The 23,025-nt window shown below is 33.9% G+C and overlaps 1 protein-coding gene across 3 annotated transcripts in view; it reads right to left on the bottom strand.

Annotated features, from left to right (window-relative positions):
• Nucleotides 1–23,025, bottom strand: part of LOC113497287 (kinesin-like protein CG14535) — a 564,341-nt gene that overhangs the window by 98,072 nt on the left and 443,244 nt on the right. Inside the window, exons 1-2 of one of the 3 annotated variants that reach the window (XM_026876778.1) lie at nucleotides 16,760–17,127; nucleotides 104–258 (exon numbers count right to left, since the gene is read on the bottom strand). The exons of 1 other annotated variant lie outside the window; for it this stretch is intronic. In XM_026876778.1, coding sequence (XP_026732579.1) covers nucleotides 104–159 — 56 coding nt within the window. In that variant the 5' untranslated portion in view covers nucleotides 160–258; nucleotides 16,760–17,127. Of the gene's footprint in view, nucleotides 1–103; nucleotides 259–9,440; nucleotides 11,438–16,759; nucleotides 17,128–23,025 lie in introns of those variants that run through there. One more of the 3 variants, XM_026876777.1, reaches the window with a different exon arrangement.

Raw genomic sequence — 23,025 nt, 5'->3', positions numbered from 1 at the left:
TGACCTCAACCACATACATAGTCAATACTTTAGAGTTATAAAAAATGTACCGGAAAAAGACGTATGCAAAGAACATAATATAATTTATCAATGAATATCTTACCGAGGTACTTCTTTGGCTGGACTCGACTGCGTTTCCTGATGATTGTACGAAGCCATATCTTCACTTAACAGTTTTTTCACTCATTGTTATAATATTAAACGAACATAATGTCACAGTTACTGCACCAACACTTTAGGAATTGTTATTAGGAACATCTGTAAAGACAAAAATGGATCTTTATGATCGTGGTCTTCTTAGTAACGAGCAAGAAGAATTTCAAGTATCCCAAAAACGTCACAAATTGCATTTATGATCGAGAAAACTTCCCCACATTAATAATGAAAATTTGAAAAGTGACCTTATTTGAGTTCTACTATGTTGATCCCAAACATATGAATTTACAAGGCTTGTTTGACTATTGATTGTAAAATAACATAATCTTGTTCGTGTACTTTCTAAGGGCTCATAAAATTATGCTCCGAGTAAAATTTATCGGCTTCCATCAATTCGAAGGCATCGGAGGTACCAGGAATTTAATAACATTTATAACTCCATTATAATTAAAGTCCATATTAAGTAATAAAACGAGTATTATTATTAAAGGCGGGCTCCCACACCCTGAAGTTAGCTGCGTCGAATTGACGGGCACTAAAACGGTACCATTGGAGATCGTTAAAACGAGCTATTGGTTGCGAATTTATTTGACAGGTTATGGCAAACTGAGACTTTGGATTGAGCAATCAAATTCAGAGAATCATTCCTAATTTAATTTAGAAACAGTTACTTAAAAGTTTATGTTTTGTTGTGATCCGCCTGTTGTTTTAGACAATGGACTGTCTTTATTTTGACTACCTAATAAACTAGGGAAAGCAGTTCTCTTGATTGCGAAAACGAAATAATTATTTTGATTTATGCTTTGGACGGGAAATGGGAAATTATAGAAATTATATTCTGTTCGAACTAGATAGTTGTTGGCTAGATAATTGATGTTAATAGTTAATTATGAAACAAGAGCCATAGTTTCCATAATTATCGCAACTATTGTTTTGATAACGGCCATTGTATTTGCCAAATATGTTTGTGTTATTATATTTTGGTAATATTATTATTTGTTTGTCTGTTAAATCAGGTAAGTTATTTTCGAAAATAAATTGAATATCGACTAATAAAAATTACAATCGAAGTTGAGCAACGGTTATTACAGACATAAGTATGATAGGTACCCAATTAATTTTCTGGTGCTCATTAGCTTTTATACAGAAACTTTTGATTTTGAATCCTCAGTGTTGAAAGTTCAACTTGCAATTGACTAGTTTTATTTATTTTCAATTTCTAACGAAATTATTTTATCTAAAATACAATCTATTATTAAAACATGACGTAGGCGATATTCTATTAAGGGCTTGTTTTTCATGAAAGACAATGCACAATTCCCTTTTGCCGGCAACTGTTAACACAGTCTCAAAGGGACTAAATGAACGCTGTTTCGTGAAGACGTTAAAAATTTATAGCTTCGAGTCGCTTTGTGCTTTTATTGTCGGTCGTCACTCAGTTGCCCAACGTAATAATTAAAGTATGTCTTGCTAGTACTGAATGAATTAAAAACTCGTTTGAGATGTAAGCGCTGGGAAATTTGCGAGAAGGATTTAATTTTGCGATAAAAAAATTAAATTGCAAGTAAGGTAAATTAAATTAGTGTCCTGTCTACAAACTACTAACATAATGATGAAGGTTAATTATTTTGAAAATATGGAACATTATGATGTTAATATAGTTCAGCCCGTTTTTGAAATCGGGAAGCTAAATTATTTTTAGTAGAGTTCATAGCATCAAAAATATAAATACAACTATAAAGTTTTTGGCAAAAAACGAAGAAGACGTGCTCAAATTATTCTATGTTATACATATTTTTGGAACTACAGTAATAACACATTCAAAACACAACACAGCAATATACGGTACTGATATAATAATACCAATTCTATATTCTGCTTAACAAGTCACGCTCGCCTTGCTTTGCTTGCAAATACAAGTGGAACAAAGCATCAGACACAAAGCAACTCATCATTCTTTAGAAGCTACAATCATCACACCGACACCCAACTTGTGTCGCAAAACAAAACAAGCAAATACCCGGGCATTAGGGAGACAAATCTGTAGTGACCGACTCGTTAGCCCGGGTCACTTGCCCCGTGAATCCTAATGAAGCCTGCTTATCATTCGCAATGACAGCAAACTTCGTCTTCGAAAGCCGGGGCAAGTTTAATTAATTTATGAATTAAAGGCGTCCCGTCCCCATCAAATTTTCAGTCGATTCTCTAGGTGGGTTTAAATTTATCGCGGAATCTTGTTTGGTGTTTCCCGTAGTTTTAGTTGAGTTATAGGGTGTGATTCGTTTGGGTTTATCTTCGTATTTTCTGCTTGTTTTTGCATTTTGTCCGGAATAACTTTTACTTGAATTGCGGAGATTTACTTTATTCTTGATATGTTCTAGTTATTTCTAACCTTTTATTTGTAGTTACTTCTTCTATTTTCTGACGTAGTGAGTCTAGATATTCGGTAACAGTTTTTGACATCAGGAGATAAAAGATGATGCGATATGTTATTATATTGCCATTATCATTACAAAATTATTTTGATTTCACTCGATTTTGTTTTTTAATGTTACAAATACATTTCTACACTTTGTTGTAATCCGTTGCTTCCTCGACGCTCACCCGGGGGTTAAACTCATAAAATAAAACCAATAATGTCGCTAAGTAATAAATAACAAAAACAAATCATATTTATAGGGGATTTAGGCGAGTAAAAAGTTAGAAATATGGTTGGCATGTGTTTACCAATTGGTGACGTACTTTTTAAGTCAGTTTCCGTGCTAGCTACTAACTTTTTAGCTTTTATTACTTTTGCATCAATAAATAGGACTTTTGTTTTGTTTGAACAAGAAGCTTGTATTCTTTTTTAGGCATCGCTGTCTGAATTTCGACCACCAGACTATATTTCATAAACTACAAAGTTAAAATTTCATTTCGTTGCAGAAAATGGTTATAAAATCATTCCCACTATAACAAAACTAAAAGTAAAGATTTAGATTGTTGCGTCATACAATTATATGTGACTAATTATTATTTGTTTTTTTTTCCAACTTCTACGGAAGGCCCATGGAGGGTATCGCGAGTCTGACTCGCACTAGACTTTATTCAAATCAGTTCTCTAGTTAAACCATAACAGACAAAAACTATTTTCACAATTATACAATGAAAAAAGGGAACTTTAAACTAAAGGATGTGCTTAAGCTTCATTACAATGGTTCCACTACGGTTCACTAAACCACATTCATTTGACAATTGCACTCCCAGCTGACAATAAAGTAACTGGCGCAATACACGCTCACTACCAGTACTGGATTACTTGCCCAAAATGACGAACTAAACAGAATGAAGCATAGAATTATATAGTGAGCAAGTATACTAGGAATAATATTACGTGCTTGTGATTGAAACACTTTATTCAATTTCGTTTGTACCATAATTGCAGTCAGATTATTACTTGGCAGAATTGAAATGTAAATTCTGTATTAGAAAATCGAAAATCTTTATCGAACAAAATTCTCGTGATTGTTTAGATATCTCCAAGGAAATAACTGCTTAAAAGCAATTTTCTTTCTCACTTTAAATAGTAGGTCTGTATCTATTTAATTGCCTTTTTAAATAGTCTTATGTTATAATCAAAGTGGTTTTCAGTGCTAGATAAATAAAGAAGACTAGATACTACGTAGTTATCATTCAAACTCAAACTATCAACTAAATTTAGCAGCAAGGCGGGCTGGAAAATTCAGTCTACTACAGTATCTTCTTATATTTTATTTAACCGAAACTCTGTGTAACGTACCTCATGAAAGGCCAGTTCCGTGAGCAAACATAAGGAGTAGTAAACTTTGCTAATATACATAGGTACGCGGCTTGGAACATTTGTAATAATATCTTAGAGTAACTTAGTTTCGGAACACCGCGGGCGAGGCAAATGTAAGCCATGTGTGCTTACACTCAAACTATTGTGATCAATGTTTTGGATCGTAGCAGGAAAACCATTAATTGTAGTAAATTTTTCCTTTTACACTTTTTACTTTCCTTAAACACGACTTCCAGTGATCTTATAACGCGGCAGATTTAATTTCATTCAAGACACATGCAGAAAGACACCCAGACTTAGGACAAGCAGTCGTGGATAATATAAATGCTTGAGGTATGCTTGGATCGAAGCAGCGACAGATCACGCACGGTGGGTTTGACGCGATGACTTCAACTATTGGTTATTTTTACAATCAAATTAAACTAAAGTCAATTATTAATTAAATTATTAAAATAATTCGTTATATCAGTCTGAAGTTAAAAATGTGAGGACTTCAAGAGCGAGGTTTTATTCTTCATAAAAAAATGAAACTATTACAGACCAAATACATAATTAATAAAGATTTAGTCAAAATATAAATAAAACACCCTATTTTCTACTACTACACACTGTTTACTTGCAAAACATCACTACGAATTCACGCGTCATCCATCGGAACTCTCAAAAGGGCAATACTCTGAGTACAGTCGCTCACATTATTTAATAAGCCCAAGCGATAGAGACGCGGCTTTATGATTATTACTCTTTATAAAACAACGGCTCGGCTTTTATGGATTATAAATTTCATTAGCGTATGTTGTCGGACGATCGCGTTTATTACTTTTGTTACACACTGTACCGCACTTGTTCGCGTAAACGTGAGCTGGTTTCGGGTTCTTTTTTTGCTCGAGTGTTGTTGTTTAATCCCCCGTTTAGATGAATTGTGGGAGTTTATAAAATGTTTCGTTAATTTATTGCGCTTGTTTTAATTACAATTTCGTATAGTAGATTGATACAACTGCAGAGATCACTATATTTAAAATTTAGAGCGTTGCATTCGAACTAATATTTCTATCGTAAATCATAGTTTGAATAGTACGAGGCTTATTAACCACGCTCTCAATACCGGTAGAAAGTAATAATCATCTATATCAGTGCATATCGATGTTCGGCTTTCAGTTCCGAGAACGTTGCAGTAATATGTCACACGACATAAGCCCCTAATGCACACTGGGTGGTTTACGACCACTATTTACATAGTAAACCAGTTGCTACATTAATTAATCAGTTTAGATGTTCTCTTTGTTTCAAATTATGCCGTAAAACGAACTAGATTGTGTTGGTTCGGCGTTTTGTTGTTCCGTATAAATCATGATGGGAAACGCGTAAAAGAAGACGGATTTACGTTGGTTAGTTTTATTGGGAACGCTATAAAAGTGGCACTAGCATTAAGTCAATGTTCGTATTTCTTTGAATTTATGCTGCCGGCAATTGTTTTCGTTGACTTAAGATTGGTAGTTTCTTTTAGTATTGTGTAATGAGAGCGTCACAAAACTTATAGAATTGTATAAATTTTATTTGTGTGAGTAGATATTATTTAAATATTACCAATTAATTTAATAAGAAATTATGAATTTAATTTTGTAATTTTATTTAAGTCGTTTCGTTACAACTAAGAAAGTGATATTAAAGTGCATGAACTAAACAATACCAATTTCAAAATAACACCAAAGCGAACGTATTCCCTGACTTTCATAATTACATATTTAAATATCATCCAAGTAATTTGCATTCAGCATACTTTAAACACAGGTTGCTAGGAACGACCAACATTACTCGTACTCTATCTACCGCCTTATACATCTGTTTGTTCGCGTGTAGGCCTTAATATCAGAAACTATAAACCGTTTTAATGCCTTCATGAAATTACGTTTTTTTATTAGCTCACAGTGAAATATGGTCTGTTTTACCGAACGGTTGTTAGTCGAAGTGTGAAAAAATAAAATTATAACTGGACGCTAATGGTATCCAAGCCGTGACATTATTTAAGGTTTTTTTTTTTACTGTAGGCGGAAGATAAGGAGGAATTTTCAACGAAATGTTTTGATTTCGTGTTTCAAAGTTGGAATTCCGTGGAAATACTATTGCCGCGGTGGGTGGCAGTTTGATAGTGAAGCCTTGATTGGATTTACTGGGCTTTGTATTTCGTTTCTTCAAAGGCGAAAATCTATTTTGAATATTGTATTAGTTATTTTTAGTACGTTGATCTTGGAGCTATTTTTGTACTTCGTACATATTTAAGTGTAAATAGTTAAAATTAAGTCAAATACTGACTAAATGGAATCAGATTCAGGGAAGGGGTGGTTTTGTTGTTATTATTTAACATAATTATAAAGGGATCAAAATATATAATTAGAACTTTTGTCAAAGGACCTTGTTTTTGCGTTCTTCTTGCATAGCCTTTGAATATATGTTTCCAATACTTGATATGAATTGATAAACGGAACCTCTCTGACAGTTATGTTAATCAGTTAATGTCAAACAAGTTATAGTTTAAGCCGTTTTGGGTTCATGATGTCGTTCTGAAGACAGATGCTGGATAAGTGGAAAAAAAATTTATAACTAACGTGATAAATTAAATAATAAATTATGTTAAAAGAAAAGCTGGTATAGAAAATGCATAACATGTTAGCACACAATCTATTTAAAGCAAATAATATGTTTATTATGTTTTGCTAGGATATCTAGTCCACCATGCCATTAAACTGGGTAAAGGATCCCCAGATCTTTCATGATTATCTTTTTTGGGCCACTTGGAACTTACTTTAGGCTTATCAAAAGGAACTAACTTGTTCTATTACATTATTAACTTTTATCGGACTACTGCCTATTGCGTTCATTATGTAGACAACACATAAAAAAAAACAAATGTACGTTTATCAACCTATTTCTATTAAAACGATATATTGATAAAAAAGGATCAAATGAATAGCGACCTCTCGAGCATAATGAAAACAATACATTTTATCGACGTTTAGCGGAGGTTGTACTATTTGTATCGGCTGCTATCTCGCAGGTGAGTTCCCACCTGTCTAGCTCAGGACACCTGCGGGCGGCGGCCTCATATTTATACCATATAAATGTTTATAACAGCAGGAATGAAATAGAACTTCAATAAAATTCAGAATGGTTTAATAAGTAATTAAGAGCAATGGGAATTACGTTTTAATTAGCAGAAGAAAGTAAGCGTAGCCTTTTGCTGTTGTACTGAGATCAGTTTATACTCTCAATATATTTACTTGTTTATTTAGACGGCCAAATGATTAATGCCCATATATGCCCAAAACAGTAGTTGTATTAATTTAAGTATAGTGTTTATATGAACGACGTGGAGCACATTCGCAACCTATTTTATTTACTGGGTAGCACAGTATGCCATTATAAATTGTATGTAGATAAAATATGTCTGTATTACTTTTTGACGTTGGGAATATTTTGTTCACACTAAAAGGTACAGTACAGTAATATATTTAAGGTCTTGTAAATCTATTGCCAAGAATCGACTTGTGGAGGTCAGATAGGCAGTTACTACCCGATTAGAGGTATCCAGTTGCCTGCTGTGATTGGACTTCAACCTCAAAATAGATACTTTTGCTCTTCAGACGGAAAAAATATTTATATTTGATAGAGTATATAGACCTGGCCGGTAGTTTATTTATTTTTTATTTAATCTAGGTTGGTGTTTTTTTTTAAGTTAGTAATTTCAGGAAGCGACCCATCCAACACATGTTCCCTTACCAAAGAAAGCCCCGCCGTATTTCATTAAACATTATACTCATTTTATAGTCTCCACAACGGTTTCCAAGAACTACAGCACTTACGATAATTGTAGCCTTCAAATAAAAATAAGGGATAACTCTGCGTAAAACGAAATGTTAAACGTTATGAGGGAATTCATTCGAATGATTGATCCGCGTTCCGTTTTACATGTTTGTTTTATTTCGTTAGTGTTAAAAGGTGTTTTAGTTTGATTAAATGTAGTTTGAAATGAGGGTATTTCTGGAGCTCTATTTATCAGTTAGAATATTAACTGATCAAGCTTACTACAGAGGAAATATAATATTTATATAGTTTCAGATTATAGTAGGTACCAAAGTGTAGTAAACGAAGCTATCCTTCCGTATTAATGTATTGGTTTCCTGTTGGACTACTGAATATAAATTCGATCATATTAAATGAAATTCATCAGCTATAGAATGGTCTTTAACGATCTAATCATTGAAATCTATCAACTATAGAATAGTCTTTAACGAACTTAGCAGGAAAGATTTACAAGACAAACTAAGTCCTATCAAAATGACAAACATGACACTATTTCGTCTATATTTCAGTACAATAACATTAATTCTAAAAGAATCGTAGCTGAGGTAGTAAGCTAAGTAATTCATGACTCCGACATCCGCGTCGTACAGACGCAACAATCCAATTAGCGTTATAAGGATTAATATTCCAAGCCATAGTTACTTCGATATAAATACAACAGTTTATTGGCATAAGTACATAGAGTATGTACCATCTACAAAATTCTGTACTTATAGGGATTGTTAAGACTTGGTTTCTATAGTCAAATCCTCGCTCGTTCTTTTAGGCTTTACCCAAGATAAGCCACGTTGACCTTTAGACCAGATTATTTTTGACGTACTAAATCTATTTGAATATAGTATTTTACATCGACCGACTGCCTGTCTGATACAACTCCTTACCAATATAAATGAATGTACTGGGTACTGTTAGAGATTGCTTGATAAGTAGTGAGTGGAAAGGGAAAAAATAATGATCTCAAGTAGTTTGTTCAACAATAATGTTATGTTTGGAGGCATCAAAAATTTATTGTTTTTACACCCACGTGGACGTGAAAGGGTGGATATGAGTACCAAAAAGTATTAAGCTCAAGCTGATTATTATTAATCAATCTCTATATTTTTACAATATTCTACGTCTATCACTGTACAGTTTCTGCAAAATTCCTACGATATTAGCAGTTATTACATCTAGGAATTTGCGAGAAAAAAGGTCGGAAATAATTTCATAGACTTCATAGAAGAGACATTTTTTTATTCGTTGATACAAATGTCATGAATTTCAGTGAATTATAATTTAAAAACAAGTATACCTAATACGTAGTTAACCATTTTATATATTAGGAGCATTTCGTGATATCTAAAATTAACTTGAAAGCAATGGAATGAATAGAAGTAATTGAATGTGGCATAATATGTGTCGTAGTTCAAAGACGGAGATATACTCGTAGTATAGATATTAACACATGGAAACGTGGGTGATGTTTCCTCGATTTTTTTCTCAATAAGAGTATTTTGTTTTTGAGGTCTTGATATTCCTGCTTACTCTTTAAAGATAAAACTAATACGTAAAAAACGTGACATGATTCTTAAAAAAATAATGTCAATTAAAAAAAATCTAAAAAAATATTTTATAGTCTACCAACCTTTCAGTAAACATTTACAATAAACACTCTTAATAAAATAATCCCTGACACTACACAACACACGAAATAAACACGACAACGTTGTACAAACGGAACGCAAGGCGTCCGTCACCGTCGGCGGTCGACGCGCTACTGAAGTTCAGTTTCATACGACTATCTACTGCATCTCGCTACGATACCTCCTAGCTACGCTGGGCGCCTAGTACCGAGCGGGCGTTTTTCATCGAAAAAACCGTTTTTCCGGGAAACTGTTTATTCTAGAGATTTTTTTAGTCTATTTTAATATCAAGATTTTCGAAGAAATTTTAATGATCCAATTAGTTTTTGTTCGTGTTTTCTGAAATGTTTACATTATTGTTAATGTAATCTTTCGCTAGTTAGAAGTTATACCAAATTAATAACGTAATGGAATCAAAATATAATCAAATACTTATTCAAATAAACAAAATATGTATCAACCTCATTTACAGTAGATTTCATTTTCCTACGTTCCTATCGAGCTAAGTTACCTTGATTTCCACTTCAATAATAAAAAAATCGCTAAAATTATTCAAAATTATCTCAATTAGCTACAAGATTGTGCTATATAAGCTAACTTCTAATAGAAATCGGCATCCCAAAGGTAAACCAATAAGCTTAACAAAAAGTATCACAAGTCCAAACTCAATATCCCGTAAATATTAGAGCACAGTTCCGAAACCGATTTCTTATTTATCTCCCACTTATTTATAAGGAACTATCTCAGCCAATTCTGCAAGTTTTATCACGGGAGCCGGGCCCGGTGTCCATTTCGTTAAACTTGGAATGTTTTTCTTCGTACTAAAATCAAAGTTGCTTAAGTGCCCCACATACGGCCAACATCTGTCCTCAAGGACTCAGAATTGCTAAACTTACAAAATCATTCGAGGTTATTTTCGAGAAAATTCTTTCTGTATTGAATATTTAGTTTAGGAGAAAAAGTTTAAGTATTGTTCTCTTTATTATGTATTGCGAGATTTTTAAAACTTTTCGGGCTTGTTGGAGTTGCTTTTGAGTTTAAGGTTGTGTAAGTTTAAGAGTTTAAGGTAAAAAATTAGTTTGTGGTCCAGACAGGAAATTGGACTTAAAAACACAAGGTTTGGCTATAAAATAGTATTTTGTTTTTAGGTTTATCTAGAAATAGCTTGTTTTCGCTGAAATTTTGCTAAGTAGCAACGTTTTGTAGCACGGAAAAAAATATTTTTAATCATTTTAACTGTAGTGCTCAGTGAACTTTTACTTACTTAAAGATTGCTAAACTAAATAAAGCAATTCAAATACATGCAGATTCTTAGTATACATCAAAGATAAAAAAATACCAAAAAAGTATTCTTAATTAAAAGCGCAACAAGTAAAACACGGAAAGCTCCATTCAAACTAAACGACCAAACTTAAACAATAGTCAGAACGAACCAAAGAGTTTGAATAGAAAATAAATTGAATGTAATCCGAGAACACCAGGAATCTAAGAACCGAAATCAGACCTCCAACAACTCACTATAATAGACTCCAAAAAAATCTTATTACACAGTTTAAAAGGAAGCTTTAGCCAAGTAATTAGAGCAGAGGTAGCCCTTGGAATTTGGACAAACAATTTCCCTAATAATTAAAGAGGCCGTTGGGGGAGACTCATTTGCAATCCTTTATACTCCTTTTCTATGTAAAAACGTTCTTTAGATGTGCCCTAAGTTAATTGAATAGGGTTAAATATTGATTTGAATTTCTAATGCTTGGAAGCTTCTGGGTGTTGGGAAACATTGAGCATAAATATGCTTATCAACGCAAGTGCAGGAGTTTGGGAAAAAAATATTTTACAAATAATAATCGTTCTATAATTCTGTGGCACTTACCTCGTTTCAGTTGAATTATTTCGTGTTATCAAAAACGTATTAAACGTATCAATAACGTGAGTTACGTAACATGTAAACGACAGTACAAAACATTTAGGAACACATTGAGGAACATACTTAAATAAAAAAGGATTAGAAACGATTATTATTGCACAATTTATCGCTTCTTGCACTGAATGAAACTGCTAAAACATGTTAAATATTATTTTGTAACATCATTAATGAAAATGCCCCAAATGAATTTTTACCGAAACAAACTGTTATATTTGTTGGTCACCTGTAGAAGGTACTGTAAGAATATAATTGGTGTTACTTAATCGACGAATACAGTTTAGCAACTCATAGAAACGTCAAATAACAATACAATCAGACAATTCAAACTAATATGACGACGTTTTCTGAGCGGAATTCGTATCACTACCATTTAAGGAAAAGAACTGGCAGGTAAGTGACTCTACAAAGCCACGGGCTGGTGTATCGCCTGCCAGTAATTGGCCGAACAATAACTAAAGCGAATTGCAATACAAAGTGCCTTTGTTCAATGACATTATTGCTGTATTTCATTCAGATTTTGAGATTTTTACCCATGTTTGGGCCCGCATACAGTTTAAATGATATTGTGTGCCTGTCTTTTGTATGTCAGATCTGTAGAGTCGATTGTTTTGTCATTAAAAGTAAATCAATTCAAATATCGAATTTCTATTGTTCTGTAGACTTGTAATGATATCTCAAAATGCCTGTATTGCACGATTTCGTAGCAAGTTTGAATCGTGGTACTTATTAGATAAAGTTAAAAGCAACAAATTATATAACAGCCAATAAAAACTATACCTTTCTAAAAATGATCGGTTCACTGTAAAAAAACTTCACGAATATTGTCATTAATAATGATTTAAGATCATGAAATTTTCACAGGAAACCAATTATGTATCCCAGTTTTAATGATACCGATGTGACACAGCCTGTAATAAAGAAAGTTTTTCTTGATAAAAAATCACAGAATCAATATCAGTGCGTTAAGTGCTAAAAGTTTTATGAAATGCCGTATAACTGGTTTACTGGCAATTGTTTTAAATTATCAAGCGTAGTTTTAGTACCGTCTTTACGCTATGTATGGGAACTTTTTTGCCTGAAAGCTGTCAAAAAATTATTCACTTTGTATTCGGTACTATATTATCATCAGCTCTGAATAACTCACTGCTGGGCATAGGCCGTCGTAAGCACTTAGATGAATTGTAATTTTGTAATTGGGTGGAAGAATGCTGATAATTTCGGGAAATTTCTTTTTTAATTTTGGTAAAATCCACCTGACACAAAATTATTAAAATACTAGCTGTTGCCCGCGACTTTGTCTGCGTGATTTTCAAGATGTGAAAAACTATGAAGTTTAATAATAACGATCATCGCAAAAGTGACATGCAATATTGAAAATGAAACACTTTTTTTTACATTTTGAGCTTGTTTTTTTATTTCTAAATTATAATGAATCTTGAGCGGGCCAAAGACTATCAAATGTTTGAATCAAACACATTTCATCGTTTACGATACTATCCTGGTGTCAAATATTTCACAGCTGTTTTAATGACTTTTTCTTATTTAATCCCAAAAAGAGGGATTTATAACTATGACATATCTGCCTGCCTGTCTGTCTGTGACATCATAGCTTCCGAACGAATTGAACTATTTTAATTTAAACGTGAATTATATGCGAGTGTCCGTTTAGACATGTTTGACAAATCGAGCCTTTTAAAAATGGGGGAGGGGGGGGGGGTGCAAGTAGGAAAAAATAACAGAAAGTATAACTCAGTCTCAGCACTTCTGCTAAAAATGTTTTACTTTCGAAATTTTCCATTTACTAATTGGGTAGGTTATGATTTTCGAGCAAGTCTGTTCTTGGGCCGGCCTACACCTGAAATTGCTAGACGGATTATGACAGTGATTATGAGGTATCATAAAATTATTATTGCACTGTAACCAAAGAGGTAAACCAGAACCATATTACTGAGGCCCCGTTCGTCTGTCTGTCACCTGGCTGTTTCTCAGGAACAGTGATAGCCAGACAGTTGTTATTTTCACACTCGATGTTTTCTGACGATATACATAAGATGTCAAATTATTTTTGTGGATTGAGCTGGTGAAGTGAGAGTCGGGCTCGGTAACTATGGATGTTACATAGTGTCATAAGATATAAGATTTTGCAAAATTGCGCCCAGATAAACGGTTTCCTGAAACACGTTATGTTTTATTGTCCTCTTAATATTAAAACTGATCTTCTTCACAAACATTTGGAATATTTCCAAAATAAAAAAGTTGGTAAACGTGTCAATTTGCCTTTAAATTGCTGATAAATAAATAGCGTGATAATAAAAAATATCGGACTCCCCTTTTTTTTAAATTGACAGTGGCAAAAATCTTAAGTATAGGATATGTGTAATTTGTCATGTTACGACAAAGCAAAATATGAACGTAAAAGTGACTTCATGCGCATGAGTTCAATTTACTGTACCAATTTACAAAGGAAAATTACGTATTTTATTCGTTAACCTACCTGACGATCATTGAAGTAAAATACCGTCATCCGTACTGCATAAATGGAACTTAAATAAAGACTACATGAGGTTTTTTTTTAATATATCCTCGGACATATTACTTCATGAGGTTGGTTATGAGGATAAACTGTCGGTACCGACAGCCAAAATGAATTTTCCAGACAAAAATTAACTGTTCCAAAAGTTAACATTGTATGACGGATGTAAGTGCTGATAGCTACACGCTATTATCAGCTTTATTGGGGAAATTTCCAAAAATATGTTCCTTCCCCTGTTTTTACCAGGCTGCGAAAGAAGAAAATTTTAAATAAGTAGAGACTGCAATAAATTTTTAAAGGAATTTGTGGAAGGACCACGTGTGGTCTCTGTAATGGCGGATGTAGACAAATCGTTAAAATATTGAAAAATCCCAGTTATCAGTAGACATTGTTCTATCAATAGATACATAATGTCAAAAACTGTCTAGCCTACGCTGTTATTCATTGATAGCTTTGGTCTCATAGATCTTTCACATTGCATACCTATTATGCAGTTTTTATGCAAGTTTTCTGGGCTTTTTTATCCGAAATACTTTTGGCCTATGTAATGGAGGCGCTCGTCGCTAAGCTATAACCGCATAAGTGAATCACAGGTTAAGCTATGCTTGACGCGGTTGGTCCGTAGATGGGTGAGCATCTTTGTCATAACGAGTTCCTCCGTGTTTCGGAAGGTACGTTAAATTGAGGGTCCCGGCTGTTATTCTTACATCTTTGACAGTCGTTACAGGTAGTCAGAAGTTTGAAAAGTCTGACAACCAGTCTAACCCAGGGGTATCGTGTTGCCCAGGTAACTGGGTTGAATAAGTCAGATAGGCAGTCGCTCCTTGTAAAACACTGGTACTTAGCTGAAACTGGTTGGACTGGTAGCCGACCCCAACGTAGTTGGTAAAAGGCTAAGCCAATGATGATGACTTTTGGCCTATGTAATGTTGCAAATTTAAGAACATTACTTCATTATTTTATTGTTTGAAAGGCTTTTTTTTTGTTTGAAAGTTTATATTTTTGTTGCTAGTTGTTACAGATGAACCAAGGTAATAATTAACTGTATCGTTCAGTAATTTATTGTTGCATATTTATAGATGAGATCAATGTGAACTACATGCAACTTTGGGTTGAGTGTCACTACGAATGTTTTGATCTTGAAGTAGCATCGCCAACATTACCGAGCTATACCTATGTTTTTAGGGATCACCTATCGCAAATAAATACAAAATCATATTACGGCATTCCATATTTGAACTTGAGTTATTTTAGTACATCAATAAAAATAAAAATAATTTAAGTTCCTTTCTTTCAAGAATGTACCGATTATGGTAACAATTATTAGTTTATGTTTCTTTTATTTTACTTGTGAAATAGTCTCGGTAGGCCTATATCAGACTTGAAAGAGAATAAAATGACTAATTTTGTGAAAATGATTTATTTTCGAAAAATCCTATTATTGCTCTGCCAAAAGTCTTAAGATAAATAGCGTGATGTTTTTTGCGTAAATTCATGACCGTGCTGCCTACCACTCAATGGGGTGAAAATACACCTCATAATTGTATTACACGATGTTACGGGTGAGTCCAAAAATTTAAAACTTTACTGCTCATGCCCCCTGCATAGTAGCGTTATGGTTTTTGTATATTTGTTGTATCATGTGTACGATAAGGTTCATGCAAAATTTGAACGAAATAAATTCAGTAGTTTATGAGATAATTTGATATTTGTTTATAGATATAAAAGGCTCCTGCTCAACCCCTGTAACGAAAAGCGGGATAATAAGTAAAAACTATGTTGACCGGACCTCTTGTTGATATTCTCTGAAAATTTGAATCAAATCTATCCAGTACTTTCCGAGATCATTCCGGACATACATACAGACAAACAGACAAACAGACAAAAATTCTAAAAATCATATTTTCGGCATCGGAATCGATCGTAGACCACCCTGCAATTATTCTTTTTAAAAAGTATTCAATGTACAGTTTTCACTTTTCTACAATTTTATTATATGTATAGATAAACTGAGATACGGTTAACACATAAAGTAAATACCGCAGGCTAGTCTATTTTGATGCATGTTTGCTTTGAGGAAGTGTCGGTCTTTCCACAAAATGAGTTTGATTATACTGAATTGTTCAATAAAAAAACAATGTTTACCCACACTTATAAATGTCAATCGCCCCAAATCAAACATAACCTACCCCTTCGGAGTTCCCCTAAAAATAATATAAATATCAATGGTGCATCAAAGCGAGTTGAATTTGTTTACTCCATTATATTTACCTGACCACTGACCCGTTTAATTTTGACCCTCGGGGCAAAACGTGACCTCCCCCGTAATGCAACGGCACGTCATTTCAAACACTCTTGAAACTGATTTTTATAACTCCCACATTGCACATAACTTCCACTCAAACTTCCAAGAACCCTAACTCAAAGCAACAAAGTCTAATTTCGCTTGACTTTTGTTTATCGAGCTGTAAGTCGTAATGCAGTATTTAATATGAGGGGTGAACATACTTTGACTAGGATGCTCCCTTCCCGAGTAATTCGATACAGTTTAACTCGTGGGAATGTAAGATTTATGTACGGTTTGTGTAATGAATAAATACGAATAGATTAAAGTTGAATGTTTTAAGAGACATACGCTTTTAATCTTAAGGGTATCATGAAATGAAAAAAGCTAAGAATTATTTGACGCGCCATGTTGAAAACATTGGAACATCCATTAACTAATAAAGTATTTATGTTATTTTTACAGAAAATGGTTAGATTTTGCAATTCGAGACAAGTCTAAAATTCATTGTAAAACCTGAAAGAACATGAAGATTTTTTTTTCTATACCGACTTAGGTAGGTTGAATTCTGAAAACATACCAATTCGGCCGTGCAGCGATGAGCAGAGCTGTTGTTTTCTTTTTACATGATCAGTCTGATTACAATTAAAAAAGTCATTACCTGAAACAATAAGGAGCTTAATTAAACATTTTGTCATAAATTAAAAAAAATCGTTTGAAATCTTACCGTGTCCTGCCTAACTAACCTAACCTAACCTAACTGTTACGAGTATAGGTGAACTTTAAATACTAATATGCAATTCTTCATTTTAGATTTTCTTTTCACGATTAGTTTTGTGTATCTCTTTTAACTAATCTCTTAGGAGGATTTGGATAACATTTAATATCTTCTAAACTTTATACCTCGACTAGCTGTTGCCCGCGACTTCGTCCAAGTGGTTAGAATTTTACCCGTTTTTTCCACATTTTCCATTGTATCTTCGCTCTTTTTAGTCGCAGTGTGATGTTATACAGCCTATAGCCTTCCTTGATAAATGGTCTATTCAACACAAAAAGAATCTTTCAATTCGTACCAGTAGTTCCTGAGATTAACATGTTGAAACAAACAAACAAACAAACTCTTCAGCTTTATATATTAAGTATAGAAGTATAGATTTAGGTCCCTATCTTTTTAGTATGTTTCGGTTTTGGAAAAAGCGTCTTTAAAACAACAACATTTAAACATATACATATTTGATACGTAATTATTTGCATTACGATTCGTAATTTTCCATTAATACATCATCTGTTTTGTTAATAATTAAAAGCGGTGTGTTGAATTAAGCGAGCGTTTTGATTGATTGCTGCAAATTAATAACGAGTTTATTAATATTTTGTTAAGTAAACGTTTTAAAATTTGTTTGACGAGTGAATATTTGTTTTGTTTTGAGAGATTTATCATAGGATATAAATAATATTTCGTATATTTTTGGATTAACGGCTCGGTAGTCAACATTTCTAAATCTGTTTTACAATAATTCAATAATACCGGTCATGTGCGAGACGGAGTCGTTACTGTGTGGGTTCCGTAAAAATAGGGTCAAGAAAAACAAATTCAGACCTCCAACTATGATTTTAACAACCTATCTTAATCTTATTCTTTTTTGAAATGTTTTTTGTGATAGCCTGAAAGACAGACAGCTCATCCCTAATAGGGATTCTTTTTTACTTTTTGGATACGGAGCTCTAAATTGAAATTGTAGAAAACTTTAGTACTGTTTGCCACTTAAAATGCACCGAATATGAGTACACAGATAGTTGTCAATAGATCTTAAATCAACATTTTCGTCTGTCTTTCAATGAAAGATCCTAAACAGTATACAATGTCTCATTCAAGTGATCCCGCTGTTAATGACGTCAGTTCAAACGCCATTGACAAATATATTAATGTGTAAGTCCTTACTGTCACAAGTTATGTGTAAATCGTAAAATTTACCTAATTACTTGAACTATAAAGTTCATTTTGTAATGTGTTGTCATCGCCAATAAAGATAGTATCGTCACTTCAAAAAGTAATAAAATTGATCTGGCCCTTGGTTTATATAAATTGTTACACAATAATTGAGTTTCTATGCCATGAATGGACAAAAATAATTGCTGTTAAAGACATCTTTTTTGTTTGTTTGCCCGCTGGCCCACCAACAAATCTAAAATTATACCACGGGAACATCAAATCGGGATAAAAACTATCTTGGTTATATAATATCTGTGTACTAACTTTCGTCTAAATACGTTCAGCGTTTTTTGCGGGAAAGAGAAAGAAACATCCATAAATACAAAATTATGAGTTTATAATATTACACACGGTATACAATTTTACACAACTCAAAAAATCGTGAAACTAAATGACAGTCGGTTGCCACGTAGTTTCAGCGGTTTTCAAACTGACTCTTGCATACTTATTTCATACTCTATCCGTTCTCGTAACTACGATATGGCTGCAAAGAGTGTTTCTTGTAAAATGGCGTCAGATAGAAAGCTATGGAAGAAGAAGACATGTTGCATCGACCCTCAACAAAATAATTGGGTTAAAGGCAGGAAAATGATGATCAGTTCTCGTAACATTAATTGAAAAGCCATATTTGTCGTTCAGATAATACAGTTATTTCCTCTTCAACTTTTAAATGAAGTTGCAAATACGTTACACGCTCCAGCGCTGCTTATTGCAATCGAAACGGCATCGCAGTCGTCCTCGCGAAAGTCTCGGGCCCATCCATTCGCGGCGACAGATCAATCACGTCTCAACATCAAGCTCGGAATAATGATCCTTTCAACACTTCATGTGCCACCACATGTAATACCAACCTAAATATTAACACCTCTAGGTTTAAAGTCGAATGGCATGGGTACAAAAAGAGTAAAGAGGCAATGTGCCTTATTCCTTTGAGCTATTTAAGCTCGTGCTAAATGATCGACGCGTCATGTTTGTGTCGGTAAGAAAATATACTGTCTGGATAAAAATATAAAGTCTGGATAAGATTAGTGAGTGAATAATAGGGAAAATATGTTTGTCGGGACTTTTGTGCAGCTTTGTAGTACAGTAATGAATGAAAACATTTCTCAGTTACGGCACGTTAAATTGAAAAATTACTGTTATCAAATCGTTCTAGTGCAAGTCATATTCGTAGTATCGTGCTACCGTAAAACTAGACTAAGCCACCCGGCTGGGCTGGTACAGTAAAATTATTATGGGTGACCAATCGTTGCTGTTTGGTGTATGAGATATAGCCTGATGACAGACTGGTTCTAAGCCTACTGATAGTGGATCACTAAAAACGAAAAAAGTAAAACAGGCAGCTTATAATGTATGTCAAAATAATTGCATCAACTAAAGCGTATTTTTTTGCATTAATTACCTTCAAACATATAAAATACTCCTTAAACCGCAATTATCTTCTGATTTAATTCTCAAGCATCCCTTCATCCACCACAGAATCAAGTCAATTACCGTCCACATTCACATTACACAATCGTATCAAAGAACTAAAGTAACAAGAGAATGGAAGAGAGAGGGAAATAGAGCAAATTGAAAGCGGAAACTATAATGCCTTGTAAAAGTTAACGCAATAAGAAACTCGGCAGTCAGTCGTGAACTATTGATACCTCGCCGTTCAGCTAATCTGATCTGACTTAAGGAATTACGTTAAGTGCTTGCTCTCTTATAAGTTATTGTTTTGATTGGTTGTAATATAGAACGAAAATGTTGTATTGTATGCTATAACACCGGGATTGCTGTATTAAAATCGATTCGATTTTGAATATTTTTTCTGTGCTTGATACCGAAAAACTGTTTTGAAGAAAGTTGATCGATTATCGAAAATGAATAGTGGTTTGATTTTTATAAAAAAGAACTTTGTGACTCACTCACTCAAAAAACGCTTCGAACCGGATTAATGGATAATATTTCTAATTAAATACAAATAATAAAATGGAAAAGATTGAACCTTAGACAGGACTAGAACCTGCGACTCCTGACTATACGCGCCAGTCGTTTTATCAACTTAACTACAGAGGTTACTGACTGCAAATTAGCTTGACGCCAGCTGCAAAGTGCCAGACACCAAAATCATAGCACCCGAATTCCATATTTACCATTTCGATACGCCAACCCTCAAAACCAGATCTGACCTCAATGATATCCACTCACACATCATCCAACTTCTTCAAAATATGTCGTTTCACCTCGCGGTGTTATTTATCCCGTGGTTACCATTGCATTTATCCTCGCACGGCTGAATGGTGCCCAAGGCGCCTCAATAAGGCACGCACGCCGCCTCGGACCGCTTTTGTACCCGCTTCAAGTGCAAATAGCCTGGCGTTCTAATTTCAAAATGCCCGCCCTTGAATGGAGTCAGCTTATTTTAGATTTTTAATGGAGATTGGCGGGTTTTCGATTATTGTATGATGGTTTGGGATGTATATTGCTTAATAGAAAGAAATATTTTTTTCATCAGTATCCCAGAATCGTAGTCTCTACTTTTCATCTACATAACCCTAAACCTAATAATCTTAAATAGTGTCAGCAGAAATCAATTTTTTTTCATAATTTAGGCATCCACTTTTATCCAATCCGTACCTGCTTAAATATTTTGACCAGTGATAATAAGTGGTCAAAATGACAACGAAGCATGAAAATGAAATAACAATCTTGTAATATCGCTTTTCTTCCAAATGTAAAAGTTAACTGATATACTTGTTCTATTTTTTTAGGTATAAACAAACAAGTTTTATGGTCGTTTCAAAGGTCAAGAGTCAGGAACTGAAAGTAATCTTCACGTCATTTTGTATAACAATTAATATAATATTGTGTATTGGCAGGCAATAATTCTTAAGTACCCAATAGGGAATATTTATAGATTACCAGACAAAAATTAAAAAATAAACATTTACTCTCAACCAGACATTTCACAAAGCGAAGCACAAGGTAAAAAGATAACCGGTAAATCGGTAAACGGTTTTTATCTCCAAACACCTTTTACGCCCGAAGCGCTGTCATTAAAATAATATGCACCCACATTAAGCATTGTGCGATTTCCCTAAAAGTCGCTGCGATTAATCGCTGGGCAAAAACTTTCGAATGCGGCGATCATGAATCATTGTCGCGAATTTACGTCGGCGGGTGTTGCTTCCCCGGCACTTGTTTTTGCCCCGGGCGGACCGATAATCCGCGGGTCCGTTACAAATGCTCCCGGATTTGCGACACACGGGGGGATGACGCGATAACGTACACTCTACCACGTAATATAACCTTTTTGGTATTATAATCGCTCTTAATACAAAGTACTAAGACTGTCTTTTGTAGTTCATCGTTTAAAAGATCTTTCGTTCGGTCGAGTGTACGCAGGATTTATAGTACTGTGTCCATGCCTTATTATTCCTAAAGACAAAACAAACGAATTATATGTCAAAGAATATCTGCTTATAGCATTTCTGGCGGAAAACGTGAAAACGCATTTTCGTTTCGGTGTAATTTAATATTGCTTCAAATAGGATAATGGAAGACGTTAGTTGTGTTTTTGAATGCGTTTCTTTTTTACTTTCCATCATTGTTGTAGTATTTCTTTACTTTTCCGCTCATTTTTCATATAAAAAAGTAAGCTCTGCCATCAAACCTAGTAAGCAAATTATTTCTCAAAATACAATTGTAAATTTAATCGGCCGCAGTCAAAATACTAAAACCTATTCATAATATTTCCAAAATTTGAATATAATTTGAGTGTAAAGTATAGAGCTAGACCTGAGTTCTTACAAACGTATATAAAAAATAACAGTAGATTACAGTTATAATAAGTAGAAAGAAGTCATTTTATTGTAAGAACAGCGTTCGGTATCAAGGGTGCAGGTACAAGAATGTTCTACCCCACGACACTGAATAAAACTGTCTTCTCCAAAATCGTAAGGTTATAAATTTATCATCAATTAAACGTCGCCATAGTGCAATGAGTACAAAAAGCAATCGTGTTAATCGAACGTAGAGCCGTTTGTTACGATCCCGCGACCGGCAAATGGACAAATCAGATTATTTCACCCACTATGAGTCGCTAGATAACTACGATAAATTCGCAAGTCTTAAGATATTGGCGGATAACAATAAAAGCTCTGCAAAAAAAAGTAAGGGGATCATACATACGCAATAAGCATTTCTGAGACTCCTTTATAATCCTAAGTTGGAAGGAACTTGTAGATTTTGAATTAGAGTGAGAATCTCCGCTTAGCGCAGATCATTCCTGGAAATCAATCTATAAAATAACTGGTGGCAATTATTTTAAAGAATGCTTTAGAAAACGATGCGTAAGAAAAGTGTCAAGAAATTGTGTTAACCGTTAAGTTAATCACATTCCGTAACGAGGATATTCACACTGTAGTTCAAACAAATGATTATTACAATAATATTATGTAAAATCCATTGCTCTACTACTTCTAAAGTTAAAGAAAAAAAAAACAAAATATATTTATCACAACAACTATAAAAAGATTTGAACACGACTCAAAAGATCACATCCTTAATTAAAGACCAGTATACCAAGTAGGGTATCGTATATCTAAATGCACACATAAATATTGGTGTACACAGTAAATCGTTCACAATGATTAAAGCAAACAATGTCGTCCCCCAAAAAGGCATTTTTTTAATACTTAGTAAAAGACGTATTCCGGGAACGATAAGAGGACGTCGTACATCTGAAGATAACGCGTGGTACAAGGGAGAGGAAGCTACAAAAAATGGAATGTTGTGATAAGTATGTATCGAGAAAGTTTTAGCTGAAGTAACGCTTGATTTTAATCCCTGAGTAGGATCGGCAGCAG

This window comes from Trichoplusia ni, chromosome 9 (genome assembly GCF_003590095.1).
Source record: "Trichoplusia ni isolate ovarian cell line Hi5 chromosome 9, tn1, whole genome shotgun sequence".
Lineage (NCBI taxonomy): Eukaryota > Metazoa > Arthropoda > Insecta > Lepidoptera > Noctuidae > Trichoplusia > Trichoplusia ni.
Note: the sequence above shows the minus strand (reverse complement) of the source record. Positions and strands in the feature narration are given on the sequence as shown.